The sequence below is a fragment of the Macaca mulatta genome, chromosome 7, assembly GCF_049350105.2.
Source record: "Macaca mulatta isolate MMU2019108-1 chromosome 7, T2T-MMU8v2.0, whole genome shotgun sequence".
Classification (NCBI taxonomy): Eukaryota; Metazoa; Chordata; class Mammalia; order Primates; family Cercopithecidae; genus Macaca; species Macaca mulatta.
The window spans coordinates 73,756,367-73,780,645 of record NC_133412.1 but is presented as its reverse complement, the minus strand read 5'-3'; the positions used below and the strand labels follow the sequence as shown (position 1 = coordinate 73,780,645).

At 43.2% G+C, this 24,279-nt stretch overlaps 2 protein-coding genes across 5 annotated transcripts in view; one reads left to right on the top strand and one right to left on the bottom strand.

The window, feature by feature from the left end:
• The window catches only part of HOMER2 (homer scaffold protein 2), a 142,347-nt gene extending 122,715 nt beyond the window's left edge, over positions 1 to 19,632 (bottom strand). For all 4 annotated transcript variants that reach the window (XM_077940157.1, XM_077940155.1, XM_028851266.2 and 1 more), the window contains exon 1: positions 19,348 to 19,632. The gene's annotated coding sequence lies outside the window, so the exon portion shown is untranslated. The remainder of the gene's footprint in view (positions 1 to 19,347) is intronic.
• An 85-nt stretch (positions 19,633 to 19,717) lies between these two features.
• On the top strand, positions 19,718 to 24,261 carry RAMAC (RNA guanine-7 methyltransferase activating subunit). Its single transcript, NM_001265849.1, is given in 4 exon segments — positions 19,718 to 19,849; positions 20,825 to 20,869; positions 22,511 to 22,689; positions 23,691 to 24,261. Coding segments are annotated over 2 exon segments (357 nt in total). The 5' UTR covers positions 19,718 to 19,849; positions 20,825 to 20,869; positions 22,511 to 22,519; the 3' UTR covers positions 23,878 to 24,261.
• Positions 24,262 to 24,279: the final 18 nt, after the last annotated feature.

Below are 24,279 nucleotides of genomic sequence, written 5' to 3'. Positions count from 1 at the left end.
GTTGCTAATTGTTGAAGGTAGGTGGTAGGTATGTGATGGTTTATTATGCTGTTCTACTTTTGCATATGTTTGGAATTTTCCACTAAAAACTCCACAAAGCAGGCCAGGCACGGTGGCTCACGCCTGTAATCCCAGTACTTTGGGAGGCCGAGGTCGGTGGATCATGAGGTCCGGAGTTCGAGACCAGCCTGGCCAACATGGTGAAACCCCACCCCTACTACTAAAAATACAAAAATTAGCAGGGCATTGTGGTGGGCATCTGTAGTCTGTTACTTGGGAGGCTGAGGCAGGAGAATCACTTGCACCCGGAAAGCGGGGGTTGCAGTGAGCCGAGATCGCACCACTGCACTCCAGCCTGGGTGACAGAGCAAGACTCTGTCTCCAAAAGAAAAAAAAAAAGTCCACAAAGCAGAGATATCTATGCCTGTGCAGTGGCACAGGCAGGCCATCTCATGTATATGTGTAAATATAATAGGTATTTTACTCATGTATTCACTCATTCAAAAATATATAACATTGTGACAAAATTCACATAACATAAAATTCACCATTTTAATCATTTTTTAATTTTTTATTTCTTTTTTGTAGAGGTAGAGTCTCACTATGTTGCCCAGTCTGGTCTCAAACTCCTGGGCTCAAGTGATCCTCCCGCCTCAGCTTCCCAAAGTGCTGGGATTATAGGCATGAGCCACCATGGCCAGCCATTTTTAACCAAAGCGGAATTTAGTACTTTCACAATGTTATGCAACTATCACCACTATACAGTTCCAAAATATTTTACCACCCCACAAGGAAACCTCAAACCCAGTTAGTCAGTCAGTCCTCATTCCTCCCCTAGCCCTTGGCTACCACTAATTTGCTTTCTGTCTCTATGGATTTGCCTATTCTGGATATTTCAAATAAATTCAACATATTTCTTTAGATTTAAATTTTATTTATTTTTATAACTAAAACACTCATAGGTTTAAAGTTCAAAAGGGTCTGCAGTGAAAAGTCTCCCTCTCACCCCTCTTCCCCAGCAACACAGTTCCCTATCCAGAGGCATCTTTCCAGAAATTAAAAATTCCTCTTTCTTTACCCAGATGGTAGTATTCTATACACACTGTTCTGCAGTTGGCCTTACTTCACTTATCTCAGGGATCACCTTGTAACAGAACAAAAAGGGCTTTACTTTTACAGGTGCATAGTATTCCACCATTTCAGACTGTGTTTCACACAGTTAAGTGCTTTGGGGCTGCAGAAATTAACAAAATATGGTCCTTGTCCTAGGCAGCTTAAAGTCTAAAAAGTACTTTCTTTTGAGAGGGAGTGTGGAGACAAACTATAGGTTTCAGCTTCAAGGCTGATCATAATCTCAGCTCACTTCACAGCCAGACTATCTGGAAGGAAAAAAAGAGATCTAAAGTAAAGTGGTCTGAGAAATATTGGGGGATTGGCTAGCAGATGTTGGCAAAGGTGACAGCAAACTGCTGCCTCTCTTCCACCTTATTCCCTAAGACAATTGATCACATCATTTATGTCCTCTCATGTTTTTTCTGATTAGAAAAGAAAGGGATTCTCATTGAGGAAATTTAGAAAGTGGATGGAGAAGCAGAAGAATTATCCATAGTTGTTTGTAAGCATGTTAAATAGCTGCTTAAAACTGCACTGCATTGACACACCATAACTTAATAGCTCCCTGTAGGAAAACAGCATACTGCATGGCAAGAGTCACACCATCTTGAGGAGAAACTGCCATGATGTTTGATCTCCACACACAAAGGTATTCTGCAGTAAGGTCTTGAAACAATGCTGTACATAGATAAACCCTCATAAAGATGCTTACCTAACCTCCCCAGTGGTCATGAATCTTGGAAGAAAGTCTGAAGACATGACCAGCTGCATGTCTTTACCCTAAAAGCTTGCTATTTACAAAGGATACTTTCTGGAGGGCGGATGCGGGGATCTACCATTCTCATGGCTGCCTAGACATCACTTCTGTTCATAAGTCCCTATTAAATGTTTCCTTCTGAGAAGCTGGGTTTGTCAGCCTCTTTCTTCGGCCTCTAAGCTCCCTCAGCCTTTGTGGGTAGGTTCGCATACACCTACTGACCGAGGAACACTCCTCATTCACTTCCACATTTTAGAGATCCAGGAACTAAAGCTACAATAAATGTTTATTTAAGGAGATGAAGAGACATCTAAGTGCATACAGTAAATGAGACAGGTAAGACATGGAGCCAGACATTTTATTTGAAAATTATCTTTATGAAATTGAAACCATAGTAATAAATAAACTTAGGGAAGATGCAGGGATAGAAAGAGAACAGTAACTGAAAGTTAACACTTCAGAGATTCCAACAATTACTGGATAGTAAAAATAAAAATAAAAAACTCTATGAATGAAATAGAGGAAGAGTCACTTAAATAGAACCTTTGTATTCTCAGCAACTATAGAAGATGCCTGCCAAACACATGCAATAAATGTTTGTTTAACTGAAATGAACACAACAGCTGGATGAAGAGAGACCTAGGATATCTGATGGGGGTGAGAGAGGATTATCATGTGAAAAATCACTCATGCCTAAACACTGTGAGGATTGTACATGGTAAGTCAGGGGCAAAGGCTCCATCCAGCTTATAGGTGGTAGCTGAAGTCATAGGAATAGATACAATTGCACATGCAGAGTATGCAGAATGAGAAGAGATCAAGGGGAGGGTCCTGGGCACACTGACCTCAGAGACAGCAGGGTCACGACTGCTAAAAATTTTGAGCAAGACCTCCTCAACCTGACCAGAAACTCTTCTTGACTGAGGCAGGGGGAGGACAGAGCTGTCAGCAGGGCTTGGGGACTATTAGGAGTTATCTAGATCAGCAGATGATTTGAGAGGGCCCAAGAGAAGAGGAGGCCTATGTTTTGGGGCCTGAGAGAGGTCTCTTATCACCAGTGATTTTGTCACCAGGGCTCTGACAAATGGACAGGACACTTCCTTCCAAACAATGTAATTTTCCCTGAAAATGGACCTAATAACGTGCCTCACATTACCATCAAGGCTAAATTAGACTCCACTGACTCATAATTCTATTTTTATCTTTGGTTTTGATCCTTACTTCCCATACAACTCAGTAAATGACAGCACTGCTCTTCTTCTACTGAATAATCTATTTCAAGGATGGGCAGTGTAGACTCTGTAGTTGTGTGTGCTATTACTACCTGTGCCACAGTAGAATCCTGTATAGTATTCATGTCGAATGTAAAGGAAAAGAGAACATACAAAATAAAGTAGATATCTTGCTAGGTAAATCCTCTGAGATAAAATTTCTTTATAATGGAGTCAGCTGTGTAAGACAAAACATGGCCTCTTCTTGCCATGCTGTTTTGCATGGATCTTGTGGCTAAGAGCCTTTAACTACAATAATATGTGGGTAAAAATATCTCCAGCTCCTGTTGGACTAAAAATGGCTCAAGATAAATAAGCCTTATCGCTGGCAAAATTCAATTCCCTTTGACAGATACTTGCTAATCACCAGCTGTGTTCCAGAGCCTGTGCTGAGGACACAGAGGTGAAAAGCCATAGTCCATGGCCCCTGGTAACAGCTGGATACCCAGACATGAGGAAGGGACTCTCTGAATTATTGATGGGAAGAAAATAGTCCATTCAAAGGGAAGATGTATTCCTCATTGTAAATTAATACACGGGCACCTGTTTACTGAGACCATCATGAGCTTGGTTAACATAAGCCAATTCTTGATAATGAGCAGCTCTGGATTTCTGGATGTCTTCAGCTAAAGATTGGGCTCTGGATTGTGCCATAGGTGCAGGTAAGTAAAATTATGGGGGGTAGGGAAGAGGAAGCTCATGTGCTCCTTCCTGCAGTCTAACTTTCACGGGGCACTGGGGCATGGCTCTTGTTTCTAACATTGGTGATTCCTATCCTTTCTCAAGAATTTTGAATCAGATGAGAGAGCGAGTGAGAGAGAGAGAGCAAGAGAGACAGACACACACACACACACACACACACACAAAGACAAACAGAAGCTGTTGAGGAGGCAGAGCTGCTAAGGGTATCATATTTTTTTCTACTTTGACACCATTTTCAAATAAATTTTAGTAATTGTGTCACTATCCAGCCTGGATGGATAGCCAACTTCACTTTGACATTTCTCTTTAGATGCAACAACCTTATAGTGGATAATTTATTTAAAATTTTAAATAGATTTTAGAGGATTCTTGGAAGCAAGAAACTATGGCTCTTGCCATTAATCTCTGACTATACTAAAATCAGTCCAGTTCTGGGCCAGTGCTTCAAAACCCTTCCTCTACTGTGGAAGGACAGAACAGAACTGATATGGGGATGAGGGAGGGAACTAACTATTTCTGCCACAGCCAACAGTAATATTATGACTGTCATCTTTCCAAGAGGTACATCAGGACACAGACTACTCAAAGGTAGATGTCTGGACACTAAGATTTTAATCATTAACTCCTACTCTTAAGGTTTTCCAGACCCAAATCTCCTCTTCTGTTCTCTGTGCCACATTATCCTGGGGTTTCTTCTTTTTTTTTTTTGAGATGGGAGTCTGGCTCTGTCACCCAGGCTGGAGTGCAGTGGCCCGATCTCGGCTCACTGAAAGCTCCGCCTCCCGGGTTCACGCCATTCTCCTGCCTCAGCCTCCCGAGTAGCTGGGACTACAGGCGCCCGCCACCACGCCCGGCTAATTTTTTTGTGTTTTTTTTTTTTTTTAGTAGAGACGGGGTTTCACCGTGTTAGCCAGGATGGTCTCAATCTCCTGACCTCGTGATCCACCCGCCCCGGCCTCCCAAAGTGCTGGGATTACAGGCGTGAGCCACCGCGCCCGGCCTATCCTGGGGTTTCAACCAAGTGCTTCAAGGTTGTATATTCAAGCTAGGTTGCTAGCTTCCTTCCTTCCTTCTTTTGCTCTTAGGTATAATTTACCTACCATAAAATTCACCCATTGTAAGTGTACAATTCATGATTTGTAGCACATTTATAGAGTGTGCAGCCATCACCCCTGTGTAGTTTCAGAACATTTCCATCAGCCCAAAAAGATCCTTAATGCTCATTTGTAGTCAATCCCTATCCTATTCTAACCCAGGCAATCACAAATCTGCTTTATGTCTCTATCAGAGCTTCTTTTTTGAAGAAAATTTTCGCCTTAACCATCCAAGGACTCCTGCATCTCTACCTGAAGGTGGGGTGCCCTTCTGGCTAAGAATACAAATTATATTCTTAAAGTTTTGCAATAGAATGCAACTTTATGCCAGTGTGTCTGTAGAAGGCCATGGCCAGGTCAGCCATGGAAAGCACCCGAGTGGAAATAAATAGAAAATTCTCCTGCCTCAGCCTCCCAAGTAGCTGGGATTACAGGCATGTGCCACCACGCCTAGCTAATATTTTGTATTTTTAGTAGAGATGCGGTTTCTTCATGTTGGTCAGGCTGGTCTCAAACTCCTGACCTCAGGTGATCGGCCCACCTTGGCCTCCCAGGCGGAGGTTGCTGTGAGCTGAGATGGCACCACTGCACTCCAGCCTAGGCAATGATAGCAAAACGTGAAGGGAAGGGGAAGGGGAGGGGAGGGGGAGGGGAGGGGGAGGGGAGGGTGGAGGGGGAGGGGAGGGGGGACGGGGAAGGAGGGGAGGGGAAGGGAGAGGGGAGGGCAGTTCTTAGGTGCTGCAGTAGAGGTACAAGAAAATGGAGATTGCCTCAAGTGCTGGCACAGCAGGAATTTCAAAGCCTCAGATATGGATAATAACCCAAAGTGACGTGGCCCTCTGAGTAACAAAATGCTTTATATGGAGGTAAAAGTTGTATCTGGGCGCTAAGCAGTGAGCCTGCAGTTCTACATGTTTGGACCTGGTGGACATCTTACTCTGTGTGAGTTCTCAAGAATCATTAAATTTGGGGTATACCTCCGTGAGGTACACATGCCTGGCATGTAGTAAATGCTCAATATTTACTACATAATGGTAGTCCTAGTAGTCTTCACATTTTAACATGGTTGTTTTCATAGGACAATGACAAAATGTTTGTATTAGAATCCCTTGTCAAGCCAAGTTAGAGTGTTTTATTTTGGTTTGAGAAACAGTGAGGAACTGTTTGTTAATGCTTATCTAGGCTACAGAAAACACATCATAGTTCATAAAATCATTATAATCTCATTTTGGAAGCAGGAAACTAAGCCTCAGAGAAGTATCTCGGCAAAGTCACTCAGGTCATCTGCATCCATCTAAAGCCAATGTGTGGCCAGGCACGGTGGCTCACACCTGTAATTCCAGCACTTTGGAAGGCCGAGGTCGGCAGATTACATGAGGCCAGAAGTTCGAGACCAGTGTGGCCAACATGGTGACACACTGTCTCTACTAAAAATACAAAAATTAGCCAGTCATGGTGGTGCACACCTGTAATCCCAGCTACTCGGGAGGCTGAGGCAGAAGAATCACTTGAACCCAGGAGTCTGAGGCACGAGAATCACTTGAACCCAGGATGCGGAGGTGGCAATGAGCACAGATCGCGCCACTGCACTCCAGCCTGGGTGAAAAAATTAAGCCAATGTCCTTCCCACTTAAAAATACTAAAGATCGGCCAAGCGCGGTGGCTCACACCTGTAATCCCAGCACTTTGGGAGGCAGAGGCGGGTGGATCACCTGAGGTCAGGAGTTTGAGACCAGCATGATCAACATGGAGAAACCCCATCTCTACTAAAAATACAAAATTAGCTGGGCGTGGTGGCGTGTCTGTAGTCCCAGCTACTTGGGAGGCTGAGGCAGGAGAACTGCTTGAATCCGGGAGGCGGAGGTTACAGTGAGCCGAGATCGCACCACTGCACTCCCATCTGGGCAACAAGAACGAAACTCCATCTCAAAAAAACAAACAAAAAAAATAATAAAGATCTCCATACAGCAAAGGTTCACCACTCACCTATGGGAAGGGCAGACTTCTACGTACCACGGCAACAACAGAGTCAACACATGACAATGTCTAATTAGAATGAATATGCTCTAATCTGAGGAGAGAGACATATTTCCCCAGGTGAGTGAGGGTCACAGCTCATATTCCAAATATGATTGGGATGATATTACACAGGGGCTCCCTGGGGGAACTTGGGAGAGGAGACTAGTAAAGAGCTCTGTGAGTCAGCCCACAGGGAAATGCAGCAGTCTTGGAGTGTGTCTCTGAAGAGTATTCTACAAAAGAATTAGGACCCACAGAATGGGGGAAGATATTTACAAACTACCCATCTGACAAGGGATTAACAACAAGAATACATAAGGAGGCCAAATAACTCAATAAGAAAAAATCTAATAATCCAAAAAAAAAAAAAAAAGCAAAAGATGTGTTTTTGTTTGAGACTAAGTCTTGCTCTGTCACCCAGTCTGGAGTGCCATGGCATAATCTCAGCTCACTGCAACCTCCACCTCCCGGTTCAAGCAATTATCATGTCTCAGCCTCCCAAGTGGCTGGGATTACAGGTGCATGCCACCACCCCGGCTAATTTTTGTATTTTTTGTAGAGACGGAGTTTCACCATGTTGAGCAAGCTGGTCTGCAACTCCTGACCTCAAGTGATCCGCCCGCCTTGGCCTCCCAAAGTGCTGGGATTACAGACGTAAACGTCTGGCCAGGCAAATGATTTGAACAGTGTTTTTTGTTTTGTTTTGTTTTGTTTGAGACAGAGTTTCGCTCTTGTTGCCCAGACTGGAGTGCAACGGTGCAATCTCGGCTCACAACAACCTCCTCCTCCCAGGTTCAAGCGATTCTCCTGTCTCAGCCTCCCAAGTAGCTGGGATTACAGGCGCCACCACCACACTCAGCTAATTTTTTGTATTTTTAGTAGAGGTGGGGTTTCACTATGTTGGCCAGGCTGGTCTCAAACTCCTGACCTCAAACAATCTACCCACCTCGGCCTCCCAAAGTACTGGGATTACAGGCGTGAGCCACCATGCCCAGCCGACATTTCTTAAAATAAGATATACAGGCCAGGTGCGGTGGCTCACGCCTGTAATCCCAGCACTTTGGAAGGCCGAGGTGGGTGGATTGCCTGAGGTCAGGAGTTCAAGACCAGCCTGGCCCACTTGGTAAAACCCCGTCTCTACTAAACATACAAAAATTAGCTGGGTGTGGTGGCGGGTGCCTGTAATCCCAGCTACTCTGGAGGCTGAGGCAGGAGAATCACTTGAACCAAGGAGGCGGAGGTTGCAGTGAGCCAAGATCGCACCACTGCACTCCAGCCTGGGCAAAAGACAGACTCCATCTCAAAAAGAAAAAAAAGACATACAAATGGCAAACAGGCATATGAAAAGGTGCTCAACGTCACTGATCACCAGAGAAATGCAGATCAAAACTACAATGAGGTATCATCTCACCAGAGTTAAAACAGCTTATATCCAAAAGACAGGCAATGAATGCTGGTGAGGATGTTGAGAAAAGGGAAGCCTCATACATTGTTGGTGGGAAGGTAAATTAGTACAACCACTATGGAGAAATTTTGGAGGTTCCTCAAAAAACTAAAAACAGAGCTACCATTTGATCCAATAATCCCACTGCTAGGTATATACCCAAAAGAAAGGAAATCAGCATATCAGAGATATCTGCACTCTCATGTTTGCTGCAGCATGGTTCACAGTAGCTAAAATTTGGAAGCAATCTAAGTGTCTATCAACAGATAATTGGATAAAGAAAGTGTGGTACATATACACAATGGAGTACTATTCAGCCATAAAAAAGAATGAGGTCCTGTCATTTGCAACACCATAGATGGAACAGGAGGTCATTATATTAAGTGAAATAAGCCTGGCACAGAAAGACAAACATTGCATGTTCTCACTTACTTGTGGAATCTAAAAATCACAACAATTGAACTCATGGAGATAAAGAGTAGGATGGTTACCAGAGGCTAAGAAGGGTAGTGGCATGATGGGGGATGGTGGTGGGGATAGTTAAATAGTACAACAAAAATAGAGTAAGACCTACTATTTGATAGCACAACAGAGTGACTATAGTAAATAATAATAGTACATTTTAAAATAACTAAAAGAGTGTTATTGGATTGTTTGTAACACAAAGGATAAATGCTTGAGGGGATGGATACGCCATTCTCCATGATGTTCTTATTTCACATTGTGTGCTGGTATCAAAGCATCTCCTGTGTCCCATAAATATATACACCTACTGTGTACCCATATAAATTAAAAAATTTTAAAAATTTTAAATAAAATAAATTTTAAAAGAATGGTCAGTTTGCATCCTCTGTACCCAAGAATTCATATTCCTCACAGGAGCTCACTTCTGGCAATCCATATAGTGTGTGTGTGCATGCACTCTGTGTATATGCTTGTTGCAGAATCACCTTCTTCAGTAAATTTCTCAAGGTTAATTTCACTTTCCTCTTATTCTTCCTTTACCCTGAAGTACCTCTATACTTATACACCTAGTTGCAATTATCTCTCCCTGCATCCCATTAGATTATTATGCACTGTTTTATTTATTTATTTATTTATTTTTGAGACAGAGTCTGCTCTGTCACCCAGGCTGGAGTGCACTGTTGCGACCTCAGCTCACTGCAACCTCCACCCCCCAAGTTCAAGCGATTCTCCTGCCTCAGCCTCCCAAGTATCTGGGATTACAGTTGCCTGCCACCACACCCAGCTAATTTTTGTATTTTTAGTAGAGATGGGGTTTTGCCATGTTGGCCAGGCTGCTCTAGAACTCCTGACCTCAGGTGATGCACCCACTTTGGCTTCCCAAAGTGTTAGGATTACAGGCGTGAGGCCACGCTATTTTATATACTGCATATATTACCATCATAACTATCTTTTGGTTGACTCTACAATTAGATCTTAAGATTTGTGTGGGGTTTTTTTTTTTTTGAGACAGAGTTTTGCTCTTGTTGCCCAGGCTGGAGTACAATGGCATGATCTTGGCTCACCACAACCTCCAGGGTTCAGGCAATTCTACTGCCTCAGCCTCCCAAGTAGCTGGGATTACAGGAATGCGCCACCACGCCCAGCTAATTTTGTACTTTTAGTAGAGACAGGGTTTCACCATGTTGCCCAGGCTGGTCTCAAGCTCCTGACCTCAGGTGATCTGCCCCCCTTGGCCTCCCAAAGTGCCGGATTACAGGCATGAGCCACCGTACCCAGCTGTGTTCCACATGTTTTTAACTCTCCTCACTCCCACAACACTAAGCCCAGAAATAAATTGTATAGCAATGTTTGTGGGGTGGAAAAAAAACCTAAGAATCTTTAGATTAGGATTATACCTGAACACAAAATATTAAATGATCTTACTTTGTGTTAACAAAAATCAAGCAAATTATAGCAAAATGCTAAAGAAAAAAAGTAATTTTTGCGGTACAGAAATAAGTGCTTACAGCTCATTTCTAGCCAGTAGTGGTTTAGTCATAGGGAGGTTGTTAAACACCTTTCTGAGAAGCTCCCAAGGCACATGTGTTATCGAAGGGAACATATGGAACCCACCATGGGTGCAAACGGGGTGCCTGGGATTACTTGGATCCACAGTTTTGTTAATTTTCCAATCCTGTTAAAGGATTCACCTTCATTCTGATTAACTTACTTAAATGTTTACCTCATATTTGCCAACTGTTTAAATTGGTACTTCAACTGTTGTGACCATCTGCTCAGAGAAAACTTTTAGATGATGTCACAATTTTCAGAGCCTCAGATCAGTTTTAGAGCTGGAGGAGACCTTACAAATTGTGAAGTCTAAGTCCTTCACTCTTATGTTAATAAATATCTCTTCACTGCCTGATGTGTCAGCCTCAGTGCTAGGGCTGGAGATGAAGAGACATCACACATGGTCCCTGTACTCTTAGCACTTACACTGTAGCAGGAAAGAGGGACATCAAAACAGATTCAATAAGGTAATGTGAATGCCTATCTGATAAAAGGGAGTCCAGGGAACAAATGTGTTATGTACAAGAGGTGGGCTGAGTCTTTATATATGATTGAATGTTGACTCAGGGGAGAGGAAATGGGAAAAAATTAGTCAAAAATAAAACTGGAAGCCTGGGCCCGGTGGATCACGCCTATAATCCCAGCACTTTGGGAGGCTGAAGCAGGTGGATCATTTGAGGTCAGCATTTCAAGACCAGCCTGGCAAACATGGTGAAACCCCGTCTCCACCAAAAATACAAAAATTAGCTGGGTGTGGCAGCAGGCACCTGTAATCTCAGCTACTCCAGAGGCTAAGGCAGGAGAATCACTTGAACCCGAGAAGCAGATGTTGCAGCAAGTCGAGATCGTGCCTCTGCACTCCAGCCTAGGCAACAGAGGGAGACCCCATCTTAAAATAAACAAACAAACCTGGAGAGGAAGGCAGGGGTGAGATCAATAAATATTAACTGAGCACCAACTATGTATCAGATTGTCAGACTCTATGCTCATTGCTAAAGATGTGAAAGACACGGCCTTACCCTCCAGGAGTTTATTATTTAGGTGGATGTAAACAAATTACAATTACTCACAGGAATTCACTTCCTGTGATAAACGCATGACTAGGTATATGAAAGATATAAAGGAAAGAATAATCTGTTCTCCTTGGAGGTGGGGACAATACTGGGATGTATTACGGAAGATCACCTGAAGAGGCTGTTTACCAGGTAGAGCAGAGTGGGGAGGGCACTGCAAACAGAAGCAACAGCATGTGTTCAACACAGAACAAAGTCTTCCAATAACTTTAAACAGTTTGATATGGGTATGCATTTAGTTCGTTTAGGCAGTGATACAGTTTGGCTGTGTCCCCACCCAAATCTCATTTTGTACTTTCAACAATCCCCATGTGTTGTGGGAGGGAGGTAATTGAATCATGGGGGTAGTTTCCCCCATGCTATTCTTGTGAGAGTGGGTAAGTTCTCATGAGATATGACAGTTTTTCATTTTTTTGAGAGGGAGTCTCACTCTATTGCCAGGCTGGAGTTCAGTGGCATGATCTCAGCTCACTGCAACCTCTGCCTCCCGGGTTCAAGCGATTCTCCTGCCTCAGCCTCCTGAGTAGCTGGGACTACAGGTGTGTGCTACTACACCCAGCTAGCTTTTGAATTTTAGTAGAGACGGGGTTTCACCATGTTGGCCAGGATGGTCTCGATCTCTTGACCTCGTGATCCACCCACCTCGGCCTCCCAAAGTGCTGGGATTACAGGCGTGAGCCACTGCACCCAGCCCCAATCTGACAGTTTTATAAAGGGCTTCCCCCTTCACTTGGTTCTCACTTTTCTCTCTCCTGCCACTATGTAAAGAAGGACGTGTTTGTTTCCCTTTCTGCCATAATTGTAAGTTTCCTGTGGCCTCCCCAGCCATGCTGCACTGTGAGTCAATTAAACCTCTTACCTTTATAAATTACCTAGTCTTAGGTATATCTTTATTAATAAAGCAGCATAAGAACAGACTAATACAGGGAGAGTGGCAGGAGATGATACTGGACCAATAAGACAGAGTTGAATCTTGATCAGCTGCGCATTCCAAACTAAGGAGCTTGGATTGTATCCTAGAAGAAATTAGGAAAGGTTGATGGATCCAGGGCTAGATATAATCAAGCTACTCTGAGCTAGCTGATAGATATATAATTAATTATATTATCATCAATTATTTTCTGTATGTTTCACAATGATAAAGGATGCTCTACTAGCAGAGTGGAGAAGGGTCTGGAGGGGAGCAAGGCCAGATACAGGGACTGACCAGTTAAGAGACTGTCACCTTGGTTTGTGTGAAAAATGATGAATGCTATAACCAAGAGGGTGACATGAAGGAAAGAAGAGGAGTGGACAAACAGAAGAGAAAGTTCAGTCAGAAGCTGAAGTTCACAGGACTTAGGGAGACACTAAGTATCTGGAGTAAGAGAGATGGAAGAGTCCAGGATGGCTGCTAGATTTCTGGCAAGGGAAACTGGGAGGAAGCATTCTCTGAAAATGGAAAGAGAGGTAGATAAACAGGTTCAGGAAGAAAGATGAACTCCCATTTAGACACATGCTGCAGATGCCTGTTGGACATCCAGATGGAAATTTCTAGCAAGCAGGAGTATTTACGAGTCTAGAGCTCATATGTGATGGATGGCTGGAGATATCCATTGTTGAGTCATCGGAACAGAAATGGAAGCTGAAGCCACAAAAGTGATAGTCTGCATAGGCAACACAAGGAGAGTACAGGCAAGGGTATGGGGATACCAACATTTAAGCAGCAGGCAGAGGAAGAGAGAATCAGCCAAAGAGACAGAGATAGAAAAGTGTATCAAATATATGTATGTATGTTTATATATATACACATATAGATATATAAATTTCTGTAAATAATTTTTATTTTTTGGTTTTTTTTTTTTTTTTTTGAGACGGAGTCTCGCTTTGTCGCCCAGGCTGGAGTGCAGTGGCCGGATCTCAGCTCACTGCAAGCTCCGCCTCCCGGGTTTACGCCATTCTCCTGCCTCAGCCTCCCGAGTAGCTGGGACTACAGGCGCCCACCACCTCGCCCGGCTAGTTTTTTGTATTTTTAGTAGAGACGGGGTTTCACCATATTAGCCAGGATGGTCTCGATCTCCTGACCTCGTGATCCGCCCGTCTCGGCCTCCCAAAGTGCTGGGATTACAGGCTTGAGCCACCGCGCCCGGCCTATTTTTTGTTATATACCACTAAGAGGTATATATTATGTTTTGATGTCTTAAAAAAGGGCCCAGCCAGGAGCATGCCTGAAATACACAAACCAACCGATCAAGAGCCATACCCCCTCTATATGGCCCATCCACCCCACAAGACAATATTCCTGTCTCAATCACCCCAGGGCCAGGTACCAGGCAACTAGGGACCATCCCTATAGTTTACAGCCCTCTGAAATTATTCAAACTAGCCAATCCTAAAATGTTTACCCTGACCTGCCTTTCCTTTCCTAATGAAACTCCAGTAAAGACTCCAGCTTAATGCTTTCCCCTTGCTTCTGTCTTCTGCCTCTGACCACCCTGGTGTCTTTCACATGTGGCCCTGCGTGGCGTGTTGTGCTTCCTATCTCCAGGACTTGTGAGTATAATGAACTTTGTTTTTCAGAGCCTCTCCTGTATCTCCTTTTGTGGCCACACCTGACTGACCATCACATAAAATAATACAGAACAATAAGAAAACAGTGACCCAGGGAAGAGGAAAATCATGAGAAACTTGGAAACAAAGTGAGAAGGTTTAAAGGAGGAAGGAGATAAAGGCGACAAATACTGCACAGATACGAAATATGCTGACGATTTTAGAAAGAGTCTTGAATTTGGCCCTGGGAAAACTTTTCCCTAGTGAACTTTGCCAGGGTGGTTTTAGTAGAGTGGTTTCAGTGGAGTACTCAAGGGCAGAAATTGGACTGAATTGTATGGAAAAGGTAGAGAAGTATAAACTGCAGGTGTGGAGTATTCTTTGTAAAATACCCATGGGGGTGGGGGGCGGGAGGGGGCACGGGAAGGAGATCCGAGATAGTCTGAGGAGGATACAGGATTGAGGGCAGGGTATTGGTTTTGTCTTGAGACTGAAGAAATTTGAGCAAGTGTGGGGATGCAAGCAGCCAGTAAAGAGGGAGAGTTGAAAACAGAGAAGAGAGAAGGAATAATTGCAAGCACAACTTGCAAGAGCAGAGGATGCACTGGCCAAAGACACAGGCAACTGCAAGCTGCCCAATATCTCCCTCTTCCTATCCCATTTGACAGGCCCATTTACCAGCTGTGCCCCTGGATAAATTGCATAACCTCTTGACCGCTTTACTATCTCTAAAGTGGTTGTTGTCCAAGATCACAAATGGCCTCTGAAAGTAGAGTTCTTTTGATGCTAGGATTCCCCAGGACTTTCTGCTGGTGTGTTTTGCCTGTAGATCATTGGGTCAAACTAAGGTTTAAAGTTATGAGTAATTGCGCACTGCCATTGGGAATGTAAAATGGCACAGCCATTATGGAAAACACTATGGTGGTTCCTCAGAAAATTAATAATAAAGTTATCATATGATCCAGCAATTCCACTTCTCGGTATATACTCAAAAGAATAGAAAGCAGGGACTTAAATAGATATTTGTATATCTATATTTACAGACACATTATTCATAATAGCCAAAAAGAGGAAGCAGCTCAAGTGTCCATTAATAGATGAATGGATAACAAAATACGGTATAAACATACAATGCAATATTATTCAATAAAAGGGAAGGAAATTCTGACATACGCTACAATGTGGATGAACCTTGAGGACCTTATGCTAAGTTAAATAAGCCAGTCACAAAACGGCATATAATGTATTTCATTTGCATGATGTACCTAGAGTAGTCATATTCATAAAGACAAAGTAGAATGGTGGTTGCTAGGGGCAGGGAGGAGAGGAAAATGCAGTTATGGCTTCATGGGCACAGAATTTCAGTGTGAGAAGACGAAAAAATTTCTGGAGATGGATGGTGGTGATGGTTGCACAACAATGTGAATGTACTTACTGTCAATGACCTCTGCACTTAAAAATGGTTAAAATGGTAAATTTTATGTTACATATATTTTACCACAATTTAAAAAATACATCTGCTTAGGTAAAACAAAATGTCTACAATTAGTAGAAAAAGACACTATAAATATCATGATGTAACCTTTCTCATACATATCAACAGGCCCAAGGATATTAATATCCAGAAGAATATAACTGATGCTTGAACAGTGACTTTTAGTTGCCAAGCAAAGATTAAATTATGGCCCACACACTATGGTTATACCAGATAGGTAAGAGGCACATTTTGCAAACATTTCCATCAAAAGTGGTTTCAATGAAAAATTTCTGATGCTTAAAGTTTGAGTGTCAGTTATCTAGAAAATTCCCCTTCATGAAACAGATTTCCTGTTGTCAGAAAATGAGACATAATAATCAATAAGATAACAGAGTATGAAAAGACATTGGTAGGCAGAAAATAATTTCATTTGAAAATTTGAAAATCTGCTGGAATACCTAGAGTTCTTCATAGAAACTCTCAGAGGCCTAGAGGCCCCTAAGTGTCACACACAAATTTACAGGAAGGAAATACCAGTTGAGTATGCCTGCTATGAAAATCTGAAATCCAAAATGCTCCAATGAGCATTTCCTTTGAGTGTCATGTTGGCACTCAAAAAGTTTTGGATTTGGGGACATTTTGGATTTTGGATTTGGGGATTAGGGATGCCCAACCTATATATTCTTTTCTGGGTAAGTCCTCATTACTTACAAATAATATCAGTAATAGTCACAAGGAAACAAGCAAACTAGCCTACAAGAAGCCCCTTTCCAAATATCCTCCTTGATTCCTGATATTAGGTGGGGAAGCATTTTTCTCAGTTTTTCAATTGTTACACCGCCCCCTTCAAGTTTTCTATGTCCTATTCTTGTCTCCTAAATATGGGTATTTCCTGAGGGATAGGCCTTGGTAGCCTTCTCTTCTCTATGAATGCTTTCCCTGTTGAAAAGATCATATACAGCTGCTCCTTGATTTTTGACAGGGTTATGTCCAGATAAACCCATCATAAGTAGAAATATCATTAAGTCAAAAATGCAGTTAGTACACCTAATCTACCAAACATCATAGTTTGGCTTAGCCTACCTTAAACATGCTCAGGACACTTACATTAGCCTATAGTTGGGCAGGCTCATTTAACACAAAGCTTATTTTATAATAAAGTGTTGAATATCTCATATAATTTATTGACTACTGTACTGAAAGTGAAAAATAGAATGTATAGGTACTCAAAGTACACTGCTACTGAATGCACATGGTACCACTGTAAAGTATAACAATCGTTAAGTCAAACTGTCCTGTCGGGGAGCATCTGTACACAAGTTATTTCAACTATTGTTTCTTCATGAATTACTGACACATTTACACATCTGGGCAGAGACTCTCTTTCCTGAGCTTTAGTCTTGAATTTCTAACAACACCCCCGGAAATTTTCTCTTGAATATTTCACCAGTGTTTCAAATTTTACAAATGTATTTGGGCTCTGAGTTCATTTTTGCCTTAAAGCCAATTTACCTTATAGATATTCCTTTTCAGCCCCAATTTCCCAGGCTTAAATAATTGGAGTCTTTCCTGATTTCTCTTTTTTTTTTTTTTAGATGGAGTCTCACTCTGTTGCCCAGGCTGGAGTGCAGTGGTGGAATCTCAGCTCACTGCAACCTCTGCCTCCCAGGTTGAAGCAATTCTCCCTGCCTCAGCTTCCCGAGTAGCTGGGATTACAGGTGCCCGCGACCACGCCCAGCTAATTTTTTTGAATTTTTAGTAAAGACAGGATTTCACCATGTTGGTCAGGCTGGTCTTGAACTCCTGACATCAGGTGATCCACCTGCCTCAGTCTCTCAAAGTGCTGGGATTACAGCAGTGAGCCACCACACCCAGCTTCTTCCCTGATTTCCTTTTTTTTTTTTTTTTTTTTGGTTCTTTTCTTTTGGAGATGGAGTCTCGCTCTGTCGCCCAGGCTGGAATGCAGTGGCGCGATCTTGGCTCACTGCAAGCTCCGCCTCCCAGGTTCACGCCATTCTCCTGCCTCAGCCTCCCGAGTAGCTGGGACTACAGGTGCCTGCCACCACGCCCGGCTAATTTTTTGTGTTTTTAATAGAGACAGGGTTTCACCGTGTTCGCCAAGATGGTCTCGATCTCCTGACCTCGTGATCCGCCCGCCTCAGCCTCCCAAAGTGGTGGGATTACAGGCATGAGCAACCGCGCCCGGCCTCCTTCCCTGATTTCTGCCAATCTTTTTCTCCCATCATCCACTCAGTAACTAAGGATAGTACTATTCACATTAAGTACTGTACACTAACCAATTGCACTACAGGAGCTCCAGGATAGTACTATTCAATTATTGTAACCTTGGTTGTTATACCTCTTACCTTTACTACCCAACACCAAGACTATCCTATTCCCTCATCCATACTATCCTATACACTTTTGCTAGGCTAATGTTTCTAAAACATTACTTGGAATATTCATAGTTCTATCATTCATTCCACAAACACTTACTTAGTGCTAACTTCATGTAAAAAGCACAATGTGGGGCTGGGCTTGGTGGCTCAGGCCTGTAATCCCAGCCCTTTGGGAGGCTGAGGTAGGTGGACTGCTTGAGCCCAGAGCTCAAGACCAGACTGGGCAATACTGCGAAATTTCATCTCTACAAAAATACGAAAAATTAGCAGGGCAGTGGTGTGCACCTGTAGTCCCAGCTCTCGGGAGGCTGAGCCAAGAGGATCACCTGAGCCCAGGAAGTTGAGGCTGCAGTATGCCATGCTCACGTCACTGCACTCCAGCCTGGGCAACAGAATGAGACCCTGTGTCAAAGAAACAAACAAACAAACAAAGAAGCACAATGTTAATACACTCCAGAATGTAGAAATGCATTGGATAAAGGCCTGTTTACAGTTTAATAGGGGGAAAAACTTGCAAGTAAATAATTGTAGATCGAAGTTAGAAAGTGGTAATAACTAAATACATGAAGTTCCAGAAATATGATGGATTCTCAATAGAAAGAAAAATTATTTCTAGGTGGAGATGTCACTTTCTAAAGCTTTAAATAATGGAAAGAATTTCAGTATTTGGAGATGAGAGGGAGGGACAGGTATTTCATGCAAGGGACATAAGCAATCTATAAAAATGTAATAATTTATGCATGAAGTACTTCACAGGGTCTGGTTTACCACTGACTGAGGGAGAATGGAAGGGGAACAGCAGAAAACAAAAAAAAACTTTTGAATCCAAGTTAATAAACTTGACCTTTACAGGCAACAGAGAGGCATTGGATCAGCTATTTTGGATCACGGTGGTGCTTGAAGATGACTACTCCTATAGCAGGTATATGTAAGATAGATTAGTAGCAGAGTGATGCTAGAGGCAGGACATCAATGAGAAAAGTACTGCACTGACACCGTGCAGGGGATGGTAATGAGAACTTTGGTTAGGTGGGGGCAGTGGTTAAGAGGATGCCAGAATTACTGTAGGGGTACAATCGACAGGACTTGGCAAGTGATTGGAGCATGGGAAGGAAAGAAAGGGCATCAAATCTGACATCAAAGTTTCCAAGTTGATTGTATTAACAAAAACGGGTGCATAGCCTGGGAAGTAGTTTGGGAGGGAAGAGGCCAAGCTTTGTCGGGATATTAAGTGTTTATACATTTGCGGAACATCCCAGAACACATGGGCAAGGCTCTTGGAAGTAGCTGGATACTGACGGCTGAAGCTGGAGCAGAGAGTAGTATGTTTCTGCAAAACCACATACAAAACAGACTACGGAAATCTTACTACCGAGGCTTGCCCAGGCAGGAGAGAAAGGTTTAGCATCCCTGAAGTCATCAGTCGTGTCTACTCTTCACGGCCTGCTCTCACCTCAGTTCCCCACGAAGACGCCGGGAGCAGGCGGCCGGAAGGAGCCTTTCCCTCCCTTCTCCGGTGATTCCCAGAACTTCCGTCTCTACCCGTCCACGGCTCCCAGTCAAAGGAGCTTAATAGACGGCGACGTTTTCGACTGGCCACCCACCAGGCAGGCTGAAAGCGCATGGAGGGCATCATCCACCTTCAGACAGCTACTTGCCCACACCTCATCGAGCTCTGGGCGTTGCGCCAGCATTTGAAGAAGCGATCTGTTGCAAAGCGAGCCACACGACGAGCTTTAATTATCGCGAGACTTGACAGGCACCCTCAACATTAGCCCGCCGGAAGCGGAAGTCAGGTGATTGTTGGATTCTAGAGGAAGGGGCTCCGTTACATTGGAGAGCTGGAGTGGTCTGGAGTTCCACGGTGTGGTGAGCCAGAGGTCACCTCTCCTGCGGCTTCTCAGTGTCTCGCCGGCGAGGTTCGGCCCGAGTTGGATAGACATAGCCCTTGGCCGGTGAGTCGCCCAGGACGCCCGGGAGGAGGGAGCGGGGCGGCCGAGCTGGGTGGCCGGCGAGGTGTCCTCCCCCTGTGCGGTGATCTGTACTCTTTGCTAGACCGAAACCCATTTACTTCTCACGGCCCATAATTTCCCTCACTTCTGGAGGTATAAGGTGCTTCGGAAGGGAGCAAATCTGCCAGAACCTTGGTAAGCAAGCTGTGATGTGCCTTGAGGACGGACTGGAAAACGCAGTTGTTTTCAGTCTGCATCTTCGTCTGTTCCCCGGGCTCACCTCCTAGGGCAGCGAAACCCCATTCTGGTTGGTTATTTCCAGGGTTAGTCGTCCACAGCCAAAGTTCTTTGTGGTTTTATTTATGGTGAATAAATTAGTAGTGTTCAAGTACAAATCTGAAAGGCTTATCCTAAAAGAACATATATACTTTATGAAGTTCTTATTCATACTTGAACTATTTTGCTTTTGAAGACCCAGAGGACAAATCTTGTAGCTTCTTACTCTTCACTGTGAGAACCAGTTCCCTCTCTGGAATGTTAGTTTTGGAAGTCTTTAGAGCGGTTTTTTTTTTTTTTTTGAGACGGAGTCTCGCTCTGTCGCCCAGGCTGGAGTGCAGTGGTGCGATCTCGGCTCACTGCAACCTCTGCCTCCCAGGTTCAAGCGATTCTCCTGCCTCAGCCTCCCGAGTAGCTGGGACTACAGGCACTTGCCACCATGCCCGGCTAATTTTTTCTATTTTTAGGAGAGATGGGGTTTCACCGTGTTAGCCAGACTGGTCTGGATCTCCTGACCTCGTGATCCGCCTGCCTTGGCCTCCCAAAGTGTTGGGATTACAGGCGTGGACCACCGCGCCTGGCCTTAGAGCACTTTTACTCCAATTCTGTCCTCGAGTAAGACTCTTATGCGCTACCCTCCCCCGCAAACGCCTTTTGAGAGTTTCCTTAAATAAAGTCAAGTTTGTTTTTTTCCTCCCACAGATTTAAACAACCTAATAAGCAATACAGCTGCCTCAAATCTTTGGGGTAAGTAAAGCTTGGGTCAATTAACATTCTATTTGAATTCCATTCTCAGTAATAATACAGTTGATATTTGTTTACATGAGTGTGGGTGGGGAGTCGTGGGAGAACATGAGAACATAAAAATGGAGTAGCACCTTTTCCTTGCCTTACGATTTTTACTGCCCATCTGGATTAGGTATGGGTCATCTTTTTAGTGATTTCTGTGATCCCAGTAGAATTCTTCTACGCATGATTTTAATTAGCTGAATTTATTTAAAACTCATTCCTTGGATTTGAGAATTTGACATATAGTTTGCCAATCCCAGACACATTGAAAGTCTTTTATATTTGGCATTTTATAAAGCATACTAAGAGCAATAGCCTGAAAGATAAGAGTGTCAGGCTGGGCGTGGTGGCTCACGCCTGTTATCCCAACACTTTGGGAGGCTGAGGCAGGCGGATCACCTGAGGTCAGGAGTTCAAGATCAGCCTGGCCAACATGATGAAACCCCATCTCTACTAAAAATACAAAAATTAGCGGGCAGGCGTGCACCTGTAATCCTAGTTACTCAGGAGGCTGAGACAGGAGAATCACTTGAATTCAGGAGGCGGAGACTGCTGTGAGCCGAGATCACGCCATTGCACTCCAGCCTGGGCAACAAGAGTGAAACTCCGTCTCAAAAAAAAAAAAAAAAAGAAAAGAAACCTGGGTGCAGTGGCTCACACCTGTAATCCCAGCACTTTGGGAGGCCAAGGCGGGCAGATCATGAGGTCAGGAGTTCAAGACCAGCCTGGTCAACAAAACCCCATCTCTACTAAAAATACCAAAATTAGCTGGGTGTGGTGGCATATGCCTGTAATCCCAGCTACTTGGGAGGCTGAGGCAGGAGAATTGCTTGAACCTGGGAGGCAGAGGTTGCATTGTGCTGAGATTGCGCTATTGCACTCCAGCTCTGGGCAACAGAGCAAGACTCTGTCTCGGGGAAAAAAAAAAAAAAGAAAGAAAATCTACATATTGTTTCTTGCACTCCAAACAATAATTTTGGTTTAATTTTGTTGGAGTGAAAGTAGGTAGTATAAATGTTACAAATATTTGCATATGTTTGGAGGAAAGGCAGGCTAATGAAGAAGTTACCACAGTAGCTTCCATTGTCACATCTCTTTGTCCAAAACCTTTTATTGGAAGTTAATAACGTAAGAAAAATAATTTGGGCCAGGCACAGTGGCTCAAGCCTGTAATCCCAGCACTTTGGGAGGCCAAGGTGGGAGGATCACTGAAGCCCAAGACTTCCAGCCTAGGCAACATGGCAAGACCCCATATCTTCAAAAAATACGAAAATTAGCTGGGTATGGGTGGCATGCACCTGTAGTCCCAGCAACTTGGGAGGCTGAGGTGGGAGGATTGTTTGAGCCAGGGAAGTCAAGGCTGCAGTGACCCGAGGTTGTACCACTGTGCTCCAGCCTGGGTGACAGAGTGAGAGACCCTGTCTCAAAAAAAAAAAAGAAAATGTTGAATTCAGTATCTAAAATATGACAAGTCTGAAAGCACACAAAGGCTTCCACGAATACCCTGCCTAAAAATTGCTTACTTCTTGGTTTTTCATTATCTGGAGAGAGTGTTAATTTTTAAATTTTTTTAATGGAAATGTCTTCAAAATTGTACAGAATTTCAGAATGACTGACACTGCCGAAGCTGTTCCAAATTTTGAAGAGATGTTTGCTAGTAGATTCACAGAAAATGACAAGGAGTATCAGGAATACCTGAAACGCCCTCCTGAGTCTCCTCCAATTGTGGAGGAATGGAATAGCAGAGCTGGTGGGAACCAAAGAAACAGAGGCAATCGGTGTGTATTCAAAAGAATAAATGCAGATGGTTGATCTGGCAGAGGATTGCTTTAATCTGCTAGACTGGAAGACCAGTGAGGGCAGGGACCACTGTTTTTAGTATGGCATACCTAGTACCTAATAACAGTACCTGATACATTGTTTCTGATAGATATTTGCTTTAATATTTTTTCAGCACCATATATTTTTTTCTTGCTGTTCAAGTGTGTGTGTTTTCTTGTTTTTAGATGTTCTTTCTGTAGACTATATTTTCAATGCAAATCTACTTTAAAAACCTAGAGTTGGCCAGGTGCGGTGGCTCAAGCCTGTAATCCCAGCACTTTGGGAGGCCGAGATGGGCGGATCACAAGGTCAGGAGATCGAGACCATCCTGGCTAACACCATGAAACCCCGTCTCTACTAAAAGATACAAAAAACTAGCCAGGCGAGGTGGCGGGTGCCTGTAGTCCCAGCTACTCGGGAGGCTGAGGCACGAGAATGGCATATACCCGGGAGGCGGAGCTTGCAGTGAGCTGAGATCCGGCCACTGCACTCCAGCCTGGGTGACAGAGCGAGACTCCGTCTCAAAAAAAAAAAAAAAAAACCTAGAGTTTTCAACAACTGGTTCAATTCCAGAAAGAAAATATTGTTTTGATTTTACTTTAGGAAGAAGTTTACAAATGGAAGTTACTTTTACTTAATAATTCAAAATAGTCAAAGGAATAAATTACCATATCGTTTTTGTGCAATTGAATAGATTTCACTTTAATTTGGAACTATTCTATTGGTTATATAGTCTGCCTATGTCTCTGTAAAGTATACCTAGTATAACACTGGAAGAGTGATTTCAATCTTAGGAAAGTTTTGAATAACTGGTGCTATAACGTTCTATTGTGAAAAATGTTTTATAGTCTTATTTATTGTGTATTAGAATGAGAAACCAGAAGCACTGCTATGGGTTTGTCATAATGTTTTTTTAACAAGGGAAGTTTAAAGACTTTTTTTGTTTTTATTGTTGTAGGTTGCAAGACAACAGACAGTTCAGAGGCAGGGACAACAGATGGGGGTGGCCAAGTGACAATCGATCCAATCAGTGGCATGGACGATCCTGGGGTAACAATTACCCACAACACAGACAAGAACCTTACTATCCCCAGCAATATGGACATTATGGTTACAACCAGCGGCCTCCTTACGGTTACTACTGATAGAAATGTTGGCAGCTTTTAGTAAAAGCATTTACTCTGTTACCATGACAAAAGTTTGGGTGTCTTCTGTTGGTCATAGTTTTATATCTGATTTTAGAGAATGGATTATTGATTTTGTGGAAGTTGAGACTTTAAAAAAAAATAGATCTTACTTGCGAGATGCGATGGTTGCTGGGAATACCTGAAATTGTGGATTATATTGCTTGACTTCTACCTCAGAATCTTCTTTATTTCATGACTTAATACTGCTATGAGTTTGGTATATTATTTGACCTCTAGGAGTTCTTTGTTTTACACAGAAATAAAAATTTTTAAATAGAAAATGCTTACTTTTACTTTGTAAGGTAAGAGAGTTATCCATATGCTTAGATGTGTTCGTTTCTAAAATTCTAGAGGTTGATA